The 19,392-nt window shown below is 41.7% G+C and overlaps 1 protein-coding gene across 1 annotated transcript in view; it reads left to right on the forward strand.

Moving 5' to 3' along the window:
• LOC139761992 (mitochondrial-processing peptidase subunit alpha) overlaps positions 1–19,392 on the forward strand; it is a 103,887-nt gene that overhangs the window by 50,819 nt on the left and 33,676 nt on the right. The window contains exon 7 of the mRNA XM_071686770.1: positions 16,414–16,586. Coding sequence (XP_071542871.1) covers positions 16,414–16,586 — 173 coding nt within the window. The remainder of the gene's footprint in view (positions 1–16,413; positions 16,587–19,392) is intronic.

Here is a 19,392-nt window from a genome sequence, read left to right on the forward strand (position 1 = left end):
ATGTATGTGTCTGTGTGTGTATATATATGTGTACATTGAGATGTATGGGTGTGTAGGTTTGTGTGTGTGAACGTGTGTGTATATACATGTGTATGGGGGTGGGTTGGGCCATTTCTTTCTTCTGTTTCCTTGCGCTACCTCGCAAATGCGGGAGACAGCGATAAAGCAAAAAAAAAAAAAAAAATATATATATATATATATATATATATATATATATATATATATGGTAAATTATATGGGAGGGTATTGATTGAGAGGGTGAAGGCATGTACAGAGCATCAGATTGGGGAAGAGCAGTGTGGTTTCAGAAGTGGTAGAGGATGTGTGGATCAGGTGTTTGCTTTGAAGAATGTATGTGAGAAATACTTAGAAAAGCAAATGGATTTGTATGTAGCATTTATGGATCTGGAGAAGGCATATGATAGAGTTGATAGAGATGCTCTGTGGAAGGTATTAAGAATATATGGTGTGGGAGGCAAGTTGTTAGAAGCAGTGAAAAGTTTTTATCGAGGATGTAAGGCATGTGTACGTGTAGGAAGAGAGGAAAGTGATTGGTTCTCAGTGAATGTAGGTTTGCGGCAGGGGTGTGTGATGTCTCCATGGTTGTTTAATTTGTTTATGGATGGGGTTGTTAGGGAGGTAAATGCAAGAGTCTTGGAAAGAGGGGCAAGTATGAAGTCTGTTGGGGATGAGAGAGCTTGAGAAGTGAGTCAGTTGTTGTTCGCTGATGATACAGCGCTGGTGGCGGATTCATGTGAGAAACTGCAGAAGCTGGTGACGGAGTTTGGTAAAGTGTGTGGAAGAAGAAAGTTAAGAGTAAATGTGAATAAGAGCAAGGTTATTAGGTACAGTAGGGCTGAGGGTCAAGTCAATTGGGAGGTGAGTTTGAATGGTGAAAAACTGGAGGAAGTGAAGTGTTTTAGATATCTGGGAGTGGATCTGTCAGCGGATGGAACCATGGAAGCGGAAGTGGATCATAGGGTGGGGGAGGGGGCGAAAATTTTGGGAGCCTTGAAAAATGTGTGGAAGTCGAGAACATTATCCCGGAAAGCAAAAATGGGTATGTTTGAAGGAATAGTAGTTCCAACAATGTTGTATGGTTGCGAGGCGTGGGCTATGGATAGAGTTGTGCGCAGGAGGATGGATGTGCTGGAAATGAGATGTTTGAGGACAATGTGTGGTGTGAGGTGGTTTGATCGAGTAAGTAACGTAAGGGTAAGAGAGATGTGTGGAAATAAAAAGAGCGTGGTTGAGAGAGCAGAAGAGAGTGTTTTAAAATGGTTTGGGCACATGGAGAGAATGAGTGAGGAAAGATTGACCAAGAGGATATATGTGTCGGAGGTGGAGGGAACGAGGAGAAGAGGGAGACCAAATTGGAGGTGGAAAGATGGAGTGAAAAAGATTTTGTGTGATCGGGGCCTGAACATGCAGGAGGGTGAAAGGAGGGCAAGGAATAGAGTGAATTGGAGCGATGTGGTATACAGGGGTTGACGTGCTGTCAGTGGATTGAATCAAGGCATGTGAAGCGTCCGGGGTAAACCATGGAAAGCTGTGTAGGTATGTATATTTGTGTGTGTGGACGTGTGTATGTACATGTGTATGGGGGGGGTTGGGCCATTTCTTTCGTCTGTTTCCTTGCGCTACCTCGCAATACGCGGGAGACAGCGACAAAGTATAAAAAAAAAAAAAAAAAAAATATATATATATATATATATATATATATATATATTTTTTTTTTTTTTTTTTTTTTTGGCTTTGTCGCTGTCTCCCGTGCTTGCGAGGTAGTACAAGGAAACAGACGAAAGAAATGGCCCAACCCACCCCTTACACATGTATATACATACGTCCACACATGCAAATATACATACCTACACAGCTTTCCATGGTTTACCCCAGACGCTTCACATACCGTGATTCAATCCACTGACAGCACGTCAACCCCGGCATACCACATCGATCCAATTCACTCTATTCCTTGCCCTCCTTTCACCCTCCTGCATGTTCAGGCCCTGATCACACAAAATCTTTTTCACTCCATCTTTCCACCTCCAATTTGGTCTCCCACTTCTCCTCGTTCCCTCCACCTCGACACATATATCCTCTTGGTCAATCTTTCCTCACTCATTCTCTCCATGTGCCCAAACCATTTCAAAACAACCTCTTCTGCTCTCTCAACCACGCTCTTTTTATTTCCACACATCTCTCTTACCCTTACGTTACTTACTCGATCAAACCACCTCACACCACACAATGTCCTCAAACATCTCATTTCCAGCACATCCATCCTTCTGCGCACAACTCTATCCATAGCCCACGCCTCGCAACCATACAACATTGTTGGAACAACTATTCTTTCAAACATACCCATTTTTGCTTTCCGAGATAATGTTCTCGACTTCCACACATTCTTCAAGGCTCCCAGGATTTTCGCCCCCTCCCCCACCCTATGATTTACTTCCGCTTCCATGGTTCCATCCGCTGCCAGATCCACTCCCAGATATCTAAAACACTTTACTTCCTCCAGTTTTGCTCCATTCAAACTTACCTCCCAATTGACTTGACCCTCAACCCTACTGTACCTAATAACCTTGCTCTTATTCACATTTACTCTTAACTTTCTTCTTTCACACACTTTACCAAACTCAGTCACCAGCTTCTGCAGTTTCTCACATGAATCAGCCACCAGCGCTGTATCATCAGCGAACAACAACTGACTCACTTCCCAAGCTCTCTCATCCCCAACAGACTTCATACTTGCCCCTCTTTCCAAAACTCTTGCATTTACCTCCCTAACAACCCCATCCATAAACAAATTAAACAACCATGGAGACATCACACACCCCTGCCGCAAACCTACATTCACTGAGAACCAATCACTTTCCTCTCTTCCTACACGTACACATGCCTTACATCCTCGATAAAAACTTTTCACTGCTTCTAACAACTTGCCTCCCACACCATATATTCTTAATACCTTCCACAGAGTATCTCTATCAACTGTATCATATGCCTTCTCCAGATCCATAAATGCTACATACAAATCCATTTGCTTTTCTAAGTATTTCTCACATACATTCTTCAAAGCAAACACCTGATCCACACATCCTCTACCACTTCTGAAACCACACTGCTCTTCCCAAATCTGATGGTCTGTACATTCCTTCACCCTCTCAATCAATACCCTCCCATATAATTTACCAGGAATACTCAACAAACTTATACCTCTGTAATTGAGCACTCACTCTTATCCCCTTTGCCTTTGTACAAATGGCACTATGCACACATTCCGCCAATCCTCAGGCACCTCACCATGAGTCATACATACATTAAATAACTTTACCAACCAGTCAATAATACAGTCACCCCCTTTTTTAATAAATTCCACTGCAATACCATCCAAACCTGCTGCCTTGCCGGCTTTCATCTTCTGCAAAGCTTTTACTACCTCTTCTCTGTTTACCAAATCATTTTCCCTAACCCTCTCACTTTGCACACCACCTCGACCAAAACACCCTATATCTGCCACTCTATCATCAAACACATTCAACAAACCTTCAAAATACTCACTCCATCTCCTTCTCACATCACCACTACTTGTTATCATCTCCCCATTTGCGCCCTTCACTGAAGTTCCCATTTGCTCCCTTGTCTTACGCACTTTATTTACCTCCTTCCAGAACATCTTTTTATTCTCCCTAAAATTTTGTAATAACTTTGAAAATACTGGGTAGCTTTTGAAGATGATCTTTGTTCAGCTTGTACCTCTCTAATCTGGCACACTGTGGTCCAGCAACTCCCATGGTCTGGCTTGTTTTGAATCTGCTGCCATTAGTTATTAGTTTGTGGATCTGCCACCAGGTTGGTGCTCTTAGCAGTGCTAAGGTGCCAAAATTGGTTTACACTGCAGCCAAGCTAATTAACTGTCCCATTTGATTTCGTATATTCAGCTGTATTTTAGCCCTTTAGGATGTCATCCAAGAGACCAAAAGGTGCAGAAGGTGGTGCTAGTGCTAATAAGCATAAGCATGAATCATTATTTATGCTTGAAAAGGTGGAGTTACTGAAAAAATTAGATTAAGGAATTTCTGTAAAGACTTTATGTGAGTATTATGAGATTGGATCATCAGCTGTGTATGACTTAGGGGTCTATTTCTGTTTTCCAGCATTTTCTGTGGTCTGGCAATGGCCAGGTCCCAAGGTTGCCAGATTGAAGAGTTACAACCTGTAATATTCATTTCTTCTAGATCTGTCTTTGCTGTATAGACTTGAGGTAACCACATTTCTTGAGGTGTTGATATTTTGAGTGCTGTCACAGAGCATTGATAATTTTTGTCAAAGATAAGCTTCTGATATTGTTTTTGGATAATAATCCATGTATCAAACCCTTAGCAATGGGATTCAGCTTGTGCCATGCTTCTGTTGCTTTATGTGCATCCATTTTTGACATAGAAGCTTAATGACATTGGATGCCCATAACATTTTGCCTCTCTGTTTGTTGCCTGTCCTAAACCAGTAAGTGTATGTACAGCTTTCAAGTACACCCACATGTTCAGTATGGCTTCACAGTGAGCAGTGTTTAAGCATGCATTTTACCTTATGTTCCTACCTCAGGAATCCTTTATATCCTAATGGACTGATATCCAGGAAAAGGCTCCTCACTAAGTAACATGACCCATGAATCACTTTCATACAAAAGCTAAATGATGCCATAGATTTTCTCCAGTTAGAGTTAGCTCACTTTTTTGGATGTCATACTTGAAAATTCCATTACAGAACAAAAATCAGATCATTTATTGTCTCAAGAAATCAAAATGCTGTGTAGCCATTTTCTAACATGCTATGCTACACTCAAACTGTTCTTAGTCTATTAGGGGTATACTATTTTTTTTTGCTAAACTCAAAAGGACATACTTTTCTTTGTAGAAAGTTAAGAGACAGCCAGAGGGTTAACCACCATCTGGGAAAGAACAGGGCACTCCAACAGAATGCTACTTCCATAGTCTGGCAGAGCATCTGTCACTTTAGTGTTAAATATTTATGTAAAGGCAATTATCCTAGTTTCTTTAATACCTGGCTAAAATGAGCAATACTGTCTACAAGCCCATAAAAAGAATATAGTTGAAAGAGCAGAAGATTGTGTTGAATTGGTTTGGACATATTGAGAGAGTGAGTGAGGAAAGGTTGACAGAGAGGATAAATATGTTAGCGGTGGAGGGAGCAAATAAAGTGGGAGACCAAATTGGAGGTGGAGGGATCGAGTGAATAAGATTTTGAGTGATTGGGGCCTGAACATACAGGAGGGTGAGAGGTGTGCAAGGAATAGAGTGAATTGGAGCAATGTGGTATACCAGGGTCGACATGCTGTCAATTGACTGAACCAGGGCATGTGAAACATCTGGGGTAAACCATGGAAAGATATGTGGGGCCTGGATGTTTCAGTGCATTACACATTAGAACTAGAGACTGAGTGTGAACAATTGTGTCCTTTTTTGTCTGTTTTCTTGGTGCAACCCCTCCGATGCAGGAAATGATGATCAAGTAAAATGAATGAATAGATAATTTGTATATATTTTATTTTATTATAATACTTGATTACTGGTTTCTGTATCAGCGAGGTAGCACCAGGAAACAAATAAAGAATGGCCCATCCACTCGTATGCACATATATATATATAGAGGAGAAAGAATACTTCCCACGCATTCCTCACGTGTCATAGAGGGCAACTAAAGGAGACTGGAGTGGGGAGCTAGAAACCCTCCCCTCCTTGTATTTTAAGTTTCTAAAAGGGGAAATAGAAGGAGTCACGCTGGGAGTGCTCATCCTCCTTGAAGGCTCAGATTGGGGTGTCTAAATGTGTGTGGATGTAACCAAGATGAGAAAAAAGGAGAGATAGGTAGTATGTTTGAGGAAAGAAACCTGGATGTTTTGGCTCTGAGTGAAACGAAGCTCAAGGGTAAAGGGGAAGAGTGGTTTGGGAATGTCTTGGGAGTAAAGTCAGGGGTTAGTGAGGGGACAAGAGCAAGGGAAGGAGCAGCACTACTCCTGAAACAGGAGTGGTGGGAGTATGTGATTGAGTGTAAGAAAGTAAACTCTACATTGATATGGGTAAAACTGAAAGTTGATGGAGAGAGATGGGTGATTATTGGTGCATATGCACCTGGGCATGAGAAGAAAGATCATGAGAGGCAAGTGTTTTGGGAGCAGCTGAATGAGTGTGTTAGTGGTTTTGATGCACGAGACCGGGTTATAGTGATGGGTGATTTGAATGCAAAGGTGAATAATGTGGCAGTTGAGGGAATAATTGGTATACATGGGGTATTCAGTGTTGTAAATGGAAATGGTGAAGAGCTTGTAGATTTATGTGCTGAAAAAGGACTGGTGATTGGGAATACCTGGTTTAAAAAGAGATATATACATAAGTATACGTATGTATGTAGGAGAGATGGCCAGAGAGCGTTATTAGATTACGGGTTAATTGATAGGCGCGCGAAAGAGAGACTTTTGGATGTTAATGTGCTGAGAGATGCAACTGGAGGGATGTCTGATCATTATCTTGTGGAGGCGAAGGTGAAGATTTGTAGAGGTTTTCAGAAAAGAAGAGAGAATGTTGGGGTAAAGAGAGTGGTGAGAGTGAGTGAGCTTTGGAAGGAGACTTGTGTGAGGAAGTACCAGGAGAGACTGAGTACAGAATGGAAAAAGGTGAGAACAAAGGAGGTAAGGGGAGTGGGGGAGGAATGGGATGCATTTAGGGAAGCAGTGATGGCTTGTGCAAAAGATGCTTGTGGCATGAGAAGCGTGGGAGGTGGGCAGATTAGAAAGGGTAGTGAGTGGTGGGATGAAGAAGTAAGATTGTTAGTGAAAGAGAAGAGAGAGGCATTTGGACGATTTTTGCAGGGAAATAATGCAAATGTGAGGGAGATGTATAAAAGAAGGGGGAGGAGGTCAAGAGAAAGGTACAAGAGGTGAAAAAGAGGGCAAACAAGAGTTGGGGTGAGAGAGTATCATTAAATTTTAGGGAGAATGAAAAGATGTTTTGGAAGGAGGTATATAAAGTGCGTAAGACGAGGGAACAAATGTGAACTTCAGTGAAGGGGGCTAATGGGGAGGTGATAACAAGTAGTGGTGATGTGAGAAGGAGGTGGAGTGAGTATTTTGAAGTTTTGTTGAATGTGTTTGATGATAGAGTGGCAGATATAGGGTGTTTTGGTCTAGATGGTGTGCAAAGTGAGAGGGTTAGGGAAAATGATTTGGTAAACAGAGAAGAGGTAGTAAAAGCTTTGCGGAAGATGAAAGCCGGAAAGGCAGCAGGTTTGGATGGTATTGTAGTGGAATTTATCAAAAAAGGGGGTGACTGTATTGTTGACTGGTTGGTAAGGTTATTTAATGTATGTGTGATTCATGGTGAGGTGCCTGAGGATTGGCAGAATGCTTGCATAGTGCCATTTGTACAAAGGCAAAGGGGACAAAGGTGAGTGCTCAAATTACAGAGGTATAAGTTTGTTGAGTATTCCTGGTAAATTATATGGGAGGGTATTGATTGAGAGGGTGAAGGCATGTACTGAGCATCAGAGTGGGGAAGAGCAGTGTGGTTTCAGAAGTGGTAGAGGATGTGTGGATCAGGTGTTTGCTTTGAAGAATGAATGTGAGAAATACTTAGAAAAGCAAATGGATTTGTATGTAGCATTTATGTATCTGGAGAAGGCATATGATAGAGTTGATAGAGATGTTCTGTGGAAGGTACTAAGAATATATGGTGTGGGAGGCAAGTTGTTAGAAGCAGTGAAAAGTTATTACCGAGGATGTAAGTCATGTGTACGTGTAGGAAGAGAGGAAAGTGATTGGTTCTCAGTGAATGTAGGTTTGCGGCAGGGGTGTGTGATGTCTCCATGGTTGTTTAATTTGTTTATGGATGGGGTTGTTAGGGAGGTGAATGCAAGAGTTTTGGAAAGAGGGGCAAGTATGAAGTCTGTTGGGGATGAGAGAGCTTGGGAAGTGTCAGTTGTTGTTTGCTGATGATACAGCGCTGGTGGCTGATTCATGTGAGAAACTGCAGAAGCTGGTGACTGAGTTTGGTAAAGTGTGTGAAAGAAGAAAGTTAAGAGTAATTGTGAATAAGAGCAAGGTTATTAGGTACAGTAGGGTTGAGGGTCAAGTCAATTGGGAGGTAAGTTTGAATGGAGAAAAACTAGAGGAAGTGAAGTGTTTTAGATATCTGGGAGTGGATTTGGCAGCGGATGGAACCATGGAAGTGGAAGTAAATCATAGGGTGGGGGAGGGGGCGAAAATCCTGGGAGCGTTGAAGAATGTGTGGAAGTCGAGAACATTATCTCGGAAAGCAAAAATGGGTATGTTTGAAGGAATAGTTGTTCCAACAATGTTGTATGGTTGCGAGGCGTGGGCTATGGATAGAGTTGTGCGCAGGAGGGTGGATGTGCTGGAAATGAGATGTTTGAGGACAATGTGTGGTGTGAGGTGGTTTGATCGAGTAAGTAATGTAAGGGTAAGAGAGATGTGTGGAAATAAAAAGAGCGTGGTTGAGAGAGCATAAGAGGGTGTTTTGAAATGGTTTGGGCACATGGAGAGAATGAGTGAGGAAAGATTGACCAAGAGGATATATGTGTCGGAGGTGGAGGGAACGAGGAGAAGTGGGAGACCAAATTGGAGGTGGAAAGATGGAGTGAAAAAGATTTTGTGTGATCGGGGTCTGAACATGCAGGAGGGTGAAAGGCAGGCAAGGAATAGAGTGAATTGGATCGATGTGGTATACCGGGGTTGATGTGCTGTCAGTGGATTGAGTCAGGGCATGTGAAGCGTCTGGGGTAAACCATGGAAAGTTGTGTGGGGCCTGGATGTGGAAAGCGAGCTGTGGTTTCGGGCATTATTGCATGACAGCTGGAGACTGAGTGTGAACAAATGGGGCCTTTGTTATCTTTTCCTAGCGCTACCTCGCACACATGAGAGGGAGGGGGATGGTATTCCATGTGTGGCGAGGTGGCGATGGGAATGAATAAAGGCAGGCAGTGTGAATTGTGTGCATGGGTATATATGTATGTGTCTGTGTGTGTATATATATGTGTACATTGAGATGTATGGGTGTGTAGGTTTGTGTGTGTGAACGTGTGTGTATATACATGTGTATGGGGGTGGGTTGGGCCATTTCTTTCTTCTGTTTCCTTGCGCTACCTCGCAAATGCGGGAGACAGCGATAAAGCAAAAAAAAAAAAAAAAATATATATATATATATATATATATATATATATATATATATATGGTAAATTATATGGGAGGGTATTGATTGAGAGGGTGAAGGCATGTACAGAGCATCAGATTGGGGAAGAGCAGTGTGGTTTCAGAAGTGGTAGAGGATGTGTGGATCAGGTGTTTGCTTTGAAGAATGTATGTGAGAAATACTTAGAAAAGCAAATGGATTTGTATGTAGCATTTATGGATCTGGAGAAGGCATATGATAGAGTTGATAGAGATGCTCTGTGGAAGGTATTAAGAATATATGGTGTGGGAGGCAAGTTGTTAGAAGCAGTGAAAAGTTTTTATCGAGGATGTAAGGCATGTGTACGTGTAGGAAGAGAGGAAAGTGATTGGTTCTCAGTGAATGTAGGTTTGCGGCAGGGGTGTGTGATGTCTCCATGGTTGTTTAATTTGTTTATGGATGGGGTTGTTAGGGAGGTAAATGCAAGAGTCTTGGAAAGAGGGGCAAGTATGAAGTCTGTTGGGGATGAGAGAGCTTGAGAAGTGAGTCAGTTGTTGTTCGCTGATGATACAGCGCTGGTGGCGGATTCATGTGAGAAACTGCAGAAGCTGGTGACGGAGTTTGGTAAAGTGTGTGGAAGAAGAAAGTTAAGAGTAAATGTGAATAAGAGCAAGGTTATTAGGTACAGTAGGGCTGAGGGTCAAGTCAATTGGGAGGTGAGTTTGAATGGTGAAAAACTGGAGGAAGTGAAGTGTTTTAGATATCTGGGAGTGGATCTGTCAGCGGATGGAACCATGGAAGCGGAAGTGGATCATAGGGTGGGGGAGGGGGCGAAAATTTTGGGAGCCTTGAAAAATGTGTGGAAGTCGAGAACATTATCCCGGAAAGCAAAAATGGGTATGTTTGAAGGAATAGTAGTTCCAACAATGTTGTATGGTTGCGAGGCGTGGGCTATGGATAGAGTTGTGCGCAGGAGGATGGATGTGCTGGAAATGAGATGTTTGAGGACAATGTGTGGTGTGAGGTGGTTTGATCGAGTAAGTAACGTAAGGGTAAGAGAGATGTGTGGAAATAAAAAGAGCGTGGTTGAGAGAGCAGAAGAGAGTGTTTTAAAATGGTTTGGGCACATGGAGAGAATGAGTGAGGAAAGATTGACCAAGAGGATATATGTGTCGGAGGTGGAGGGAACGAGGAGAAGAGGGAGACCAAATTGGAGGTGGAAAGATGGAGTGAAAAAGATTTTGTGTGATCGGGGCCTGAACATGCAGGAGGGTGAAAGGAGGGCAAGGAATAGAGTGAATTGGAGCGATGTGGTATACAGGGGTTGACGTGCTGTCAGTGGATTGAATCAAGGCATGTGAAGCGTCCGGGGTAAACCATGGAAAGCTGTGTAGGTATGTATATTTGTGTGTGTGGACGTGTGTATGTACATGTGTATGGGGGGGGTTGGGCCATTTCTTTCGTCTGTTTCCTTGCGCTACCTCGCAATACGCGGGAGACAGCGACAAACTATAAAAAAAAAAAAAAAAAAAAATATATATATATATATATATATATATATATATTTTTTTTTTTTTTTTTTTTTTATACTTTGTCGCTGTCTCCCGCGTTTGCGAGGTAGCGCAAGGAAACAGACGAAAGAAATGGCCCAACCCCCCCCCCCCATACACATGTACATACACACGTCCACACACGCAAATATACATACCTACACAGCTTTCCATGGTTTACCCCAGACGCTTCACATGCCTTGCTTCAATCCACTGACAGCACGTCAACCCCTGTATACCACATGACTCCAATTCACTCTATTTCTTGCCCTCCTTTCACCCTCCTGCATGTTCAGGCCCCGATCACACAAAATCTTTTTCACTCCATCTTTCCACCTCCAATTTGGTCTCCCTCTTCTCCTCGTTCCCTCCACCTCCGACACATATATCCTCTTGGTCAATCTCTCCTCACTCATTCTCTCCATGTGCCCAAACCATTTCAAAACACCCTCTTCTGCTCTCTCAACCACGCTCTTTTTATTTCCACACATCTCTCTTACCCTTACGTTACTTACTCGATCAAACCACCTCACACCACACATTGTCCTCAAACATCTCATTTCCAGCACATCCATCCTCCTGCGCACATCTCTATCCATAGCCCACGCCTCGCAACCATACAACATTGTTGGAACCACTATTCCCTCAAACATACCCATTTTTGCTTTCCGAGATAATGTTCTCGACTTCCACACATTTTTCAAGGCTCCCAAAATTTTCGCCCCCTCCCCCACCCTATGATCCACTTCCGCTTCCATGGTGCCATCCGCTGACAGATCCACTCTCAGATATCTAAAACACTTCACTTCCTCCAGTTTTTCTCCATTCAAACTCACCTCCCAATTGACTTGACCCTCACCCCTACTGTACCTAATAACCTTGCTCTTATTCACATTTACTCTCAACTTTCTTCTTCCACACACTTTACCAAACTCAGTCACCAGCTTCTGCAGTTTCTCACATGAATCAGCCACCAGCGCTGTATCATCAGCGAACAACAACTGACTCACTTCCCAAGCTCTCTCATCCCCAACAGACTTCATACTTGCCCCTCTTTCCAGGACTCTTGCATTTACCTCCCTTACAACCCCATCCATAAACAAATTAAACAACCTTGGAGACATCACACACCCCTGCCGCAAACCTACATTCACTGAGAACCAATCACTTTCCTCTCTTCCTACACGTACACATGCCTTACATCCTCGATAAAAACTTTTCACTGCTTCTAACAACTTGCCTCCCACACCATATATTCTTAATACCTTCCACAGAGCATCTCTATCAACTCTATCATATGCCTTCTCCAGATCCATAAATGCTACATACAAATCCATTTGCTTTTCTAAGTATTTCTCACATACATTCTTCAAAGCAAACACCTGATCCACACATCCTCTACCACTTCTGAAACCGCACTGCTCTTCCCCAATCTGATGCTCTGTACATGCCTTCACCCTCTCAATCAATACCCTCCCATATAATTTACCAGGAATACTCAACAAACTTATACCTCTGTAATTTGAGCACTCACTCTTATCCCCTTTGCCTTTGTACAATGGCACTATGCACGCATTCCGCCAATCCTCAGGCACCTCACCATGAGTCATACATACATTAAATAACCTTACCAACCAGTCAACAATACAGTCACCCCCTTTTTTAATAAATTCCACTGCAATACCATCCAAACCTGCTGCCTTGCCGGCTTTCATCTTCCGCAAAGCTTTTTTTTTTTTTTTTTTCATACTATTCACCATTTCCCGCATTAGCGAGGTAGCGTTAAGAACAGAGGACTGGGCCTTTGAGGGAATATCCTCACCTGGCCCCCTTCTCTGTTCTTTCTTTTGGAAAAAAAAAAAAAGAAAAAAAAAACGAGAGGGGAGGATTTCCAGCCCCCCGCTCCCTCCCCTTTTAGTCGCCTTCTACGACACGCAGGGAATACGTGGGAAGTATTCTTAATCCCCTATCCCCAGGGATAATATATATATATATATATATATATATATATATATATATATATATACACAAGCACACATACATGCACATATACATACATATACATATCAGCATATACACATACATATATGTATCAGCATATACACATATACATATATACACATACACAGACGCATACATACATACACATGTACATATTCATACTTGTTTGCCCTCATCCATTCCTGTCGCTTCCCCATCCCACAGGAAACATATTGCCACCCCCTGCTTGAGCGAGGTATTGCCAGGAAAACAGACTAAAAAGGCCACATTCTTTCACACTTAGTCTATAGCTATCATGTGTAATGCACCAAAACTACAGCTCCCTGTCCACATCCAGACCTCACAGACCTTTTACATGCCCTGATTCAGTCCGTTGACAGCACATCGACCCTGATTTACCACATTGTTCCTATTCACTCTATTCTCACTCTCCTGTATGTTCAGGCTTCGATTGCTCAAAGTCTTTTTCACTCCATCTTTCTACCTCCAGTTTGGTCTCCCACTTCTTCTTCCTTCCATCTCTAACACATATATCCTCTTTGTTAATCTTTCCTCACTCATTCTCTCCATTTGACCGAACCATTTCAACACACCCTCTTCTTCTTTCTCAACCACACTCTTTTTATTTCCGCACATCTCTCTTACCCTTTCATTACTTACTCAATCAAACCACCTCATACCACATATTGCCTTCAAACATTTCATTTCCAACACATCTACTCTCCTTTGCACAACCCTATTCATAGCCCATGCCTTGCAACCATATAATATTGTTGGAACTCCTATTCCTTCAAACACCTATTTTTGCTCCAAGATAACGTTCTCTCCTTCCACACATTCTTCATTGCTCCCAAACTTGTCTCTTAACCCTACTGAACCTAATAACCTTGCTCTAATGCACATTTACTCTCAACTTTCTCCTTTCACACACTTTTCCAAACTCAGTTACCAACTTCTGCAGTTTCTCCCATGAATCAGCCACCATAGTTGTATCATCAGCGAACAGCAACTGGCTCACTTCCCAGGCCCTCTCATCCCCAACATACTGCATACTTGCTCCTCTCTCCTAGACTCTTGCATCTGTCTCCCTAACCACCCTGTCCATAAACATTTTAAACAACCATGGTGACATCACACACTCCTGTCGCAGCCCGACCTTCACTGGGAACCAATCACTCTCTTTTCCTACTAGTAGACATGCCTTACATCCTTGGTAAAGACGTTTCACTGCTTCTAACAGCTTGCCTTCCATGCCATATACTCTTAAGACCTTTCACAAAGCATCTTTATCAACCCTATTCTATGCCTTCTCCATATCCATGAATGCTACATATAGATCCATCTGTTTTTCTAAGTATTTTTCCCACACATTCTTCAAAGTAAACACCTGATCCACACATCCTCTACCACTTCTGAAACCACACTGCTCTTCCCCAATCTGATGCTCTGTTCTTACATTCACCCTATCATTTAATACCCTCCCATATAATTTCCCAGGAATACTCAACAAACTTATGCCTCTGTAGTTTAAACATTATCTTTCTCCCCTTTGCCTTTGTACAGTGGCACTATGCATGCAATCTGCCAATTCTCAGGCACTTCACCATGATCCATACATACATTGAATATCATCTCAACATTTTCTTTTTTTTTTTGAAAACCGCTACATATCTTCACCTTCGCCTCCACAAGATAGTGATCAGACATCCCTCCAGCTGCCCCTCTGACCACATAAACGTTTACCCAAAAATCTCTCTTTTACACGCCTATCAATTAACATGTAATCCAATAATGCCCTTTGACCATCTCTCCTACTGACATACGTATGCTTATGTATATCTCTCTTTTTAAGCCAAGTATTCCCAATCACCAGTGTTTTTTCAGCACACAAATCTACAAGCTCTTCACCATTTCCATTCCCAACACTGAATACCCCATGTACACCAATTATACCCTCAACTGCCAATTATTCACCTTCTCATGTAAATCACCCATCACTAATACCCGGTCTTGTGCATCAAAGCTGCTGACATACTCACTCAACTGCTTCCTAAATGCTTGCCTCTCATGATCTTTCTTCTCATGACCAGGTGCATAATCGGGGGCTGGAAATCCTCCCCTCCTGTTTTTCCTTTTCCAAAAGAAGGAACAGAGAAGGGGGTCAATTGAGAAATTTTTCCTCTAAAGCTCAGTCCTCTGTTTTTGACATTACCTTGCTAATGCAGGAAATGGCAAATGTGTATGAAAGAAAATACATGTATGCAGTCTGTTGGGGATAAGAGGGCTTAGGAAGTGAGTCAGTTGTTGTTTGCTGATAATACAGTGCTGGTGGCTGATTCGGGTGAAAAACTGCAAAAGTTGGTGACTAACTTTAATAAAGTGTGTGAAAGAAGAAAGCTGAGAGTAAGTGTGAATAAGAGCAAGGTTATTAGGTTCAGTAGGGTTGAGGGACAAGTAAATTTAGAGGTAAGTTTGAATGGAGAACACCTGGAGGAAGTGAAGTGTTTTAGATATCTGGGAGTGGATTGGGCAGCGGATGGAAGCATGGAAGCGGAAGTGAGTCACAGGCTGGGGGAGGGGGGCGAAGGTTCTGGGAGCATTGAAGAATGTGTGGAAGGCGAGAACATTACTTCGGAAAGCAAAAAATGGGTACGTTTGAAGGAGTAGTGGTTCCAACAATGTTATATGGTTGTGAGGCGTGGGCTATAGATAGGGTTGTGCAGAGGAGGGTGGATGGGTTGGAAATGAAATTTTTGAGGACAATATGTGGTGTGAGGTGGTTTGATCGAGTAAGTAATGAAAGGGTAAGAGAGATGTGTGGTAATAAAAAGAGTGTGGTTGAGAGAGCAAAAGAGGGTGTATTGAAATGGTTTGGTCTTATGGAGAGAATGAGTAAGGAAAGATTGACAAAGAGGATATATATGTCAGAGGTGGAGGGAACAAGAAGTGGGAGACCAAATTGGAGATGGAAGGATAGAATGAAAAAGATTTTGAGTGATCGGGGCCTGAACATACAGGAGGGTGAAAGGCGTGCATGGAATAGAGTGAATTGGAACGATGTGGTATAGTGGGGTGGATGTGCTGTCAGTGGATTGAACCAGGGCATGTGAAGCATCTGGGGTAAACCATGGAAAGTTTTGTGGGGCCTGGATGTGGAAAGGGAGCTGTGGCTTAAGTGCATTACACATGACAGCTAGAATCTGAGTGTGAATGAATGTGGCCTTTGTTGTCCTTTCCTAGCACTACCTTGTGTGCATGCATGGGGGAGGCGGTTGTCATTTCATGTGTGGTGGGGTGATGGCGGAATGGATGAAGGCAGCATTTATGAATATGTGCATGTGTATATACATGTATGTATATGGCTGTGTATGTATATGTTGAAATGTATAGATATGTATATGTGTGTGTGTGGGCATTAATGTATGTACATGTGTATGTGGGTGGGTTTGGCCATTCTTTCGTCTGTTTCCTTACGCTACCTTGTTAACCCGGGAGACAGCGACAAAGCATAATAAAAAAGTAGACAGAAAAAATGTGTGTATGTATGTGTTTGTATCAATCTTTTACAAATTTACTTGCTCTCATTTTAATGTTAAGTTTGTGGATAACAGTATTTTGAATACTTGATGTGCACTTATTTTTTTTTCTTCTAGGCAGGGTACAGAGACAACACCCTAGGCTTGCCTAAGATTTGTCCAACAAAAAATGCCATGAAGATTGATCGGACTGTTCTCTTCACTTACCTAAAGCATCACCACATTCCTTCCCGCATGGTTTTGGCTGGTGTGGGAGTTGATCATAATGCTCTGGTGGAATGTGCTCAGAAGTATGTATAGTAGTTCTTTTGAATACATTGAGTTATTCACTGTAACTTGTGTCATGCAAAGGTTTCCTCTGAATAGATATTTCTTTCCCTCTTCATAAGAAATAGCCATGAACTTCAGTTTAGTTTTACATGTGTTTATATGTAATGATCTCCAAGTGAATATCTTAGAAATCTTTAGAAGGGGGAGGTATTGCCCAACTCCATCAGGGCAACAGTAGTAGCATTTTTTTTTCCAATACAAATACTTGAGGTTTGCTGAGGTTTTAGATTTCAGACAATTTGGGAGCCTTGCTGCCTCTAGGAAACACTGTGCTAGAGTTGCCCACTGCCTGCATTCTGTTAGGGGTGAGAGACAAAAGGCTAAAAAGCAGCACTGGAATCTACCAGTTATGCTGGGGAGTAAAGGAGATAAGTGATTAAGGATAATGGCACTGAATGTAAATGGGATGACTGGTGTGAGTAAAAGAAGGTAGCTTGTCTTGAAATTTAAAAGCTATAGTTTGGATATACTGGGGTTTAGGGATGTGTAATTTTGCTGTTATCAAGAGTATGGGAATGTTAAAGAACGTGGATGGAATGGACCAAGAATAGTGTGGGTGAAAGGAAAGGTTAGAATTGTGAAGTATGCATGGGTATGTGTGTTTGAGACCATGAATATGAAAACTGTCTGAGGTAAGGATGAAATGAAGTGTTTCTGGAAAAATTTGAATGGATGTAAATGTGGTTTTGAGTTGGAGGGAAACATGGTTGTTATAGGTTAGAAGAATGTGAAGGTAGGATGTGATAAGATTAGTGAAATAATTGGTAAATGGGGAGTATCTGTAGTAAATGAGAATGGAAATTATCTTGTAGATGTTTGTGCTGAGAGGGATGTATTCCTTGCAAACATCTTTTTTTCACCACAGGATGATCCACTGGTATAAATGAATGAGAAATGATGTAAGAGAAGAGCAAAAGGCTTTGATTGATTATGTGGCTGTGGATGAAAGGTTGAGAGAGGCTGTGCTAGATACTAGAGTTGTGAGAGGATACTTTGGAGACTGTGACCACTCTGCAGTTCTTAAGAGGTTGAGGATCAGTGAGAAATGGAGGTAAGGAATAATGGAGAGGTGAGATTGTTGGTCAGCGAGAAGATGAATTAGAAAGGATGCAAGGAGGAATGTGAAAGGAGGATGACAGAAAGTGTAGATGAAGTGCAGTAAATGTGGCATTGCAGTCATGTATGAATGAGATGTTTAAAATGTTATAGAGACTCTAAAGACTGTTAAAGTTTGTTGAATTAGTAGTACGATACAAGGTTGTGAGATATAGGAATATAAAAGAAAATGCATGTAGGACAGGTGAGATTAGAAATGCTGTGGAAGAGAAGAAAAAGGCATATATTAGATTGCTTGAAAGGAATGTACCAGTGGAAGTTCAGCAAAGAAGGATGAAAGAATATAACATATGTAAGTGGAATAGTAAGAAGTTGATAAAGGAAAGCAAAGAAAGATTAGATGAAGATTTGGAAGAAAACTGAGTTAAAAGATTGGGAAGATAAGAAAGTATACTGGAAGGAGATGAAAAAGGAAAGAGGTGGAAGAAAGATTAGATAAGTAAAAAGTATGGAAGGGGGAGTTTTTGAATTAAAAGGAGGAAGCAAAAAGATGGAAAGATAATTTTGAAGAACTGCTTAGTGTGGGAGAAAGTGAGGCTGTAGCTTTTACATACCTGGGTATGGAGAATGGAAGGAAGAGGATAGAACAGCAAGTACCCATAGCATGAAGGAAAGTAAAAACTGCAATAATGAGGCTGTAGATAGGAAAGGCACCTGGTGTGTATGGCATTACGGTTGAAAGGCTGAAGTATGTTGGAGAAAATGTGATAGACTGGATGCATTTGATGTATAACTAGCATAGAAGCAGAATGTTGTATCTGAGGATTTGTTGCAAGCTATTAGTGTTCCTTTATTTTTAAAGGAAAAAGTACTAAGGATATACGTAGCAGTTATAGGGGAATAAGTCTGTTAAGTATACCAGGAAAAGTGTATGTGATAGTGTTAATTGATAGGGTGATGGAAGTGACTGATTGTGGTGAATATGAAAGTGGAAATGTGTCTAGCAAAAAGTAAGTAGCTGTATGTAGCATTTATTGATCATGAGGAGGCAAATGATGGTGTAGAGTGGAATGCTTTACTGGTTGTGTTAAGTATATATGGTGTAGGGAGATAACCGTTGGATGTTATGAAAGTCTTCTGTAGAGTATCAGATACATGTGTAGAAAGTGAATGGAGAGTTGAGTGAAAGTTTCAGTATACATGTGGGTGTGAGGCAGGGCTATGTAATGTTGCCACGGATTTTTAACATATATATGGACTGAATGATAAGAGAGGGGAAAACAAAACTAGGGAAAGGGGGTGCAGCGATGGAGTGTGGTGATAAGGTTTATTGGCTAGTGACAAGCCTGTTTGTGGATGATACTGTGTTGTCTGCTGTGAGTAAAGATGACTTTCAGACGGTTGTATGTTTTTCAGTGTGTGTATGCATAAGCAGTTGAAGATAAGTGTGAGTAAAAGTAAAGTTATGATGCTTGAAGGGAAACAGAGTAAAAGTATACATTTTGCAAAATAAGTGATTTTGTAAAACTTTAAAAGAGTGAAAGGTGAAAGTATACTAAACTATGTTACAGGAAGAGAAAGACAGAAAGACAGGAAGAGGTGTGAGAATTTGATTATTAAGGAACTGCCTTAGTAAGTTTGGTGATATGAAAGGAGAGATAATGTAGAGAGCAGTATAGGATAGAAGAGTCAGTGAGTCCCTTCATAGAA

The sequence above is a fragment of the Panulirus ornatus genome, chromosome 42, assembly GCF_036320965.1.
Source record: "Panulirus ornatus isolate Po-2019 chromosome 42, ASM3632096v1, whole genome shotgun sequence".
NCBI lineage: Eukaryota > Metazoa > Arthropoda > Malacostraca > Decapoda > Palinuridae > Panulirus > Panulirus ornatus.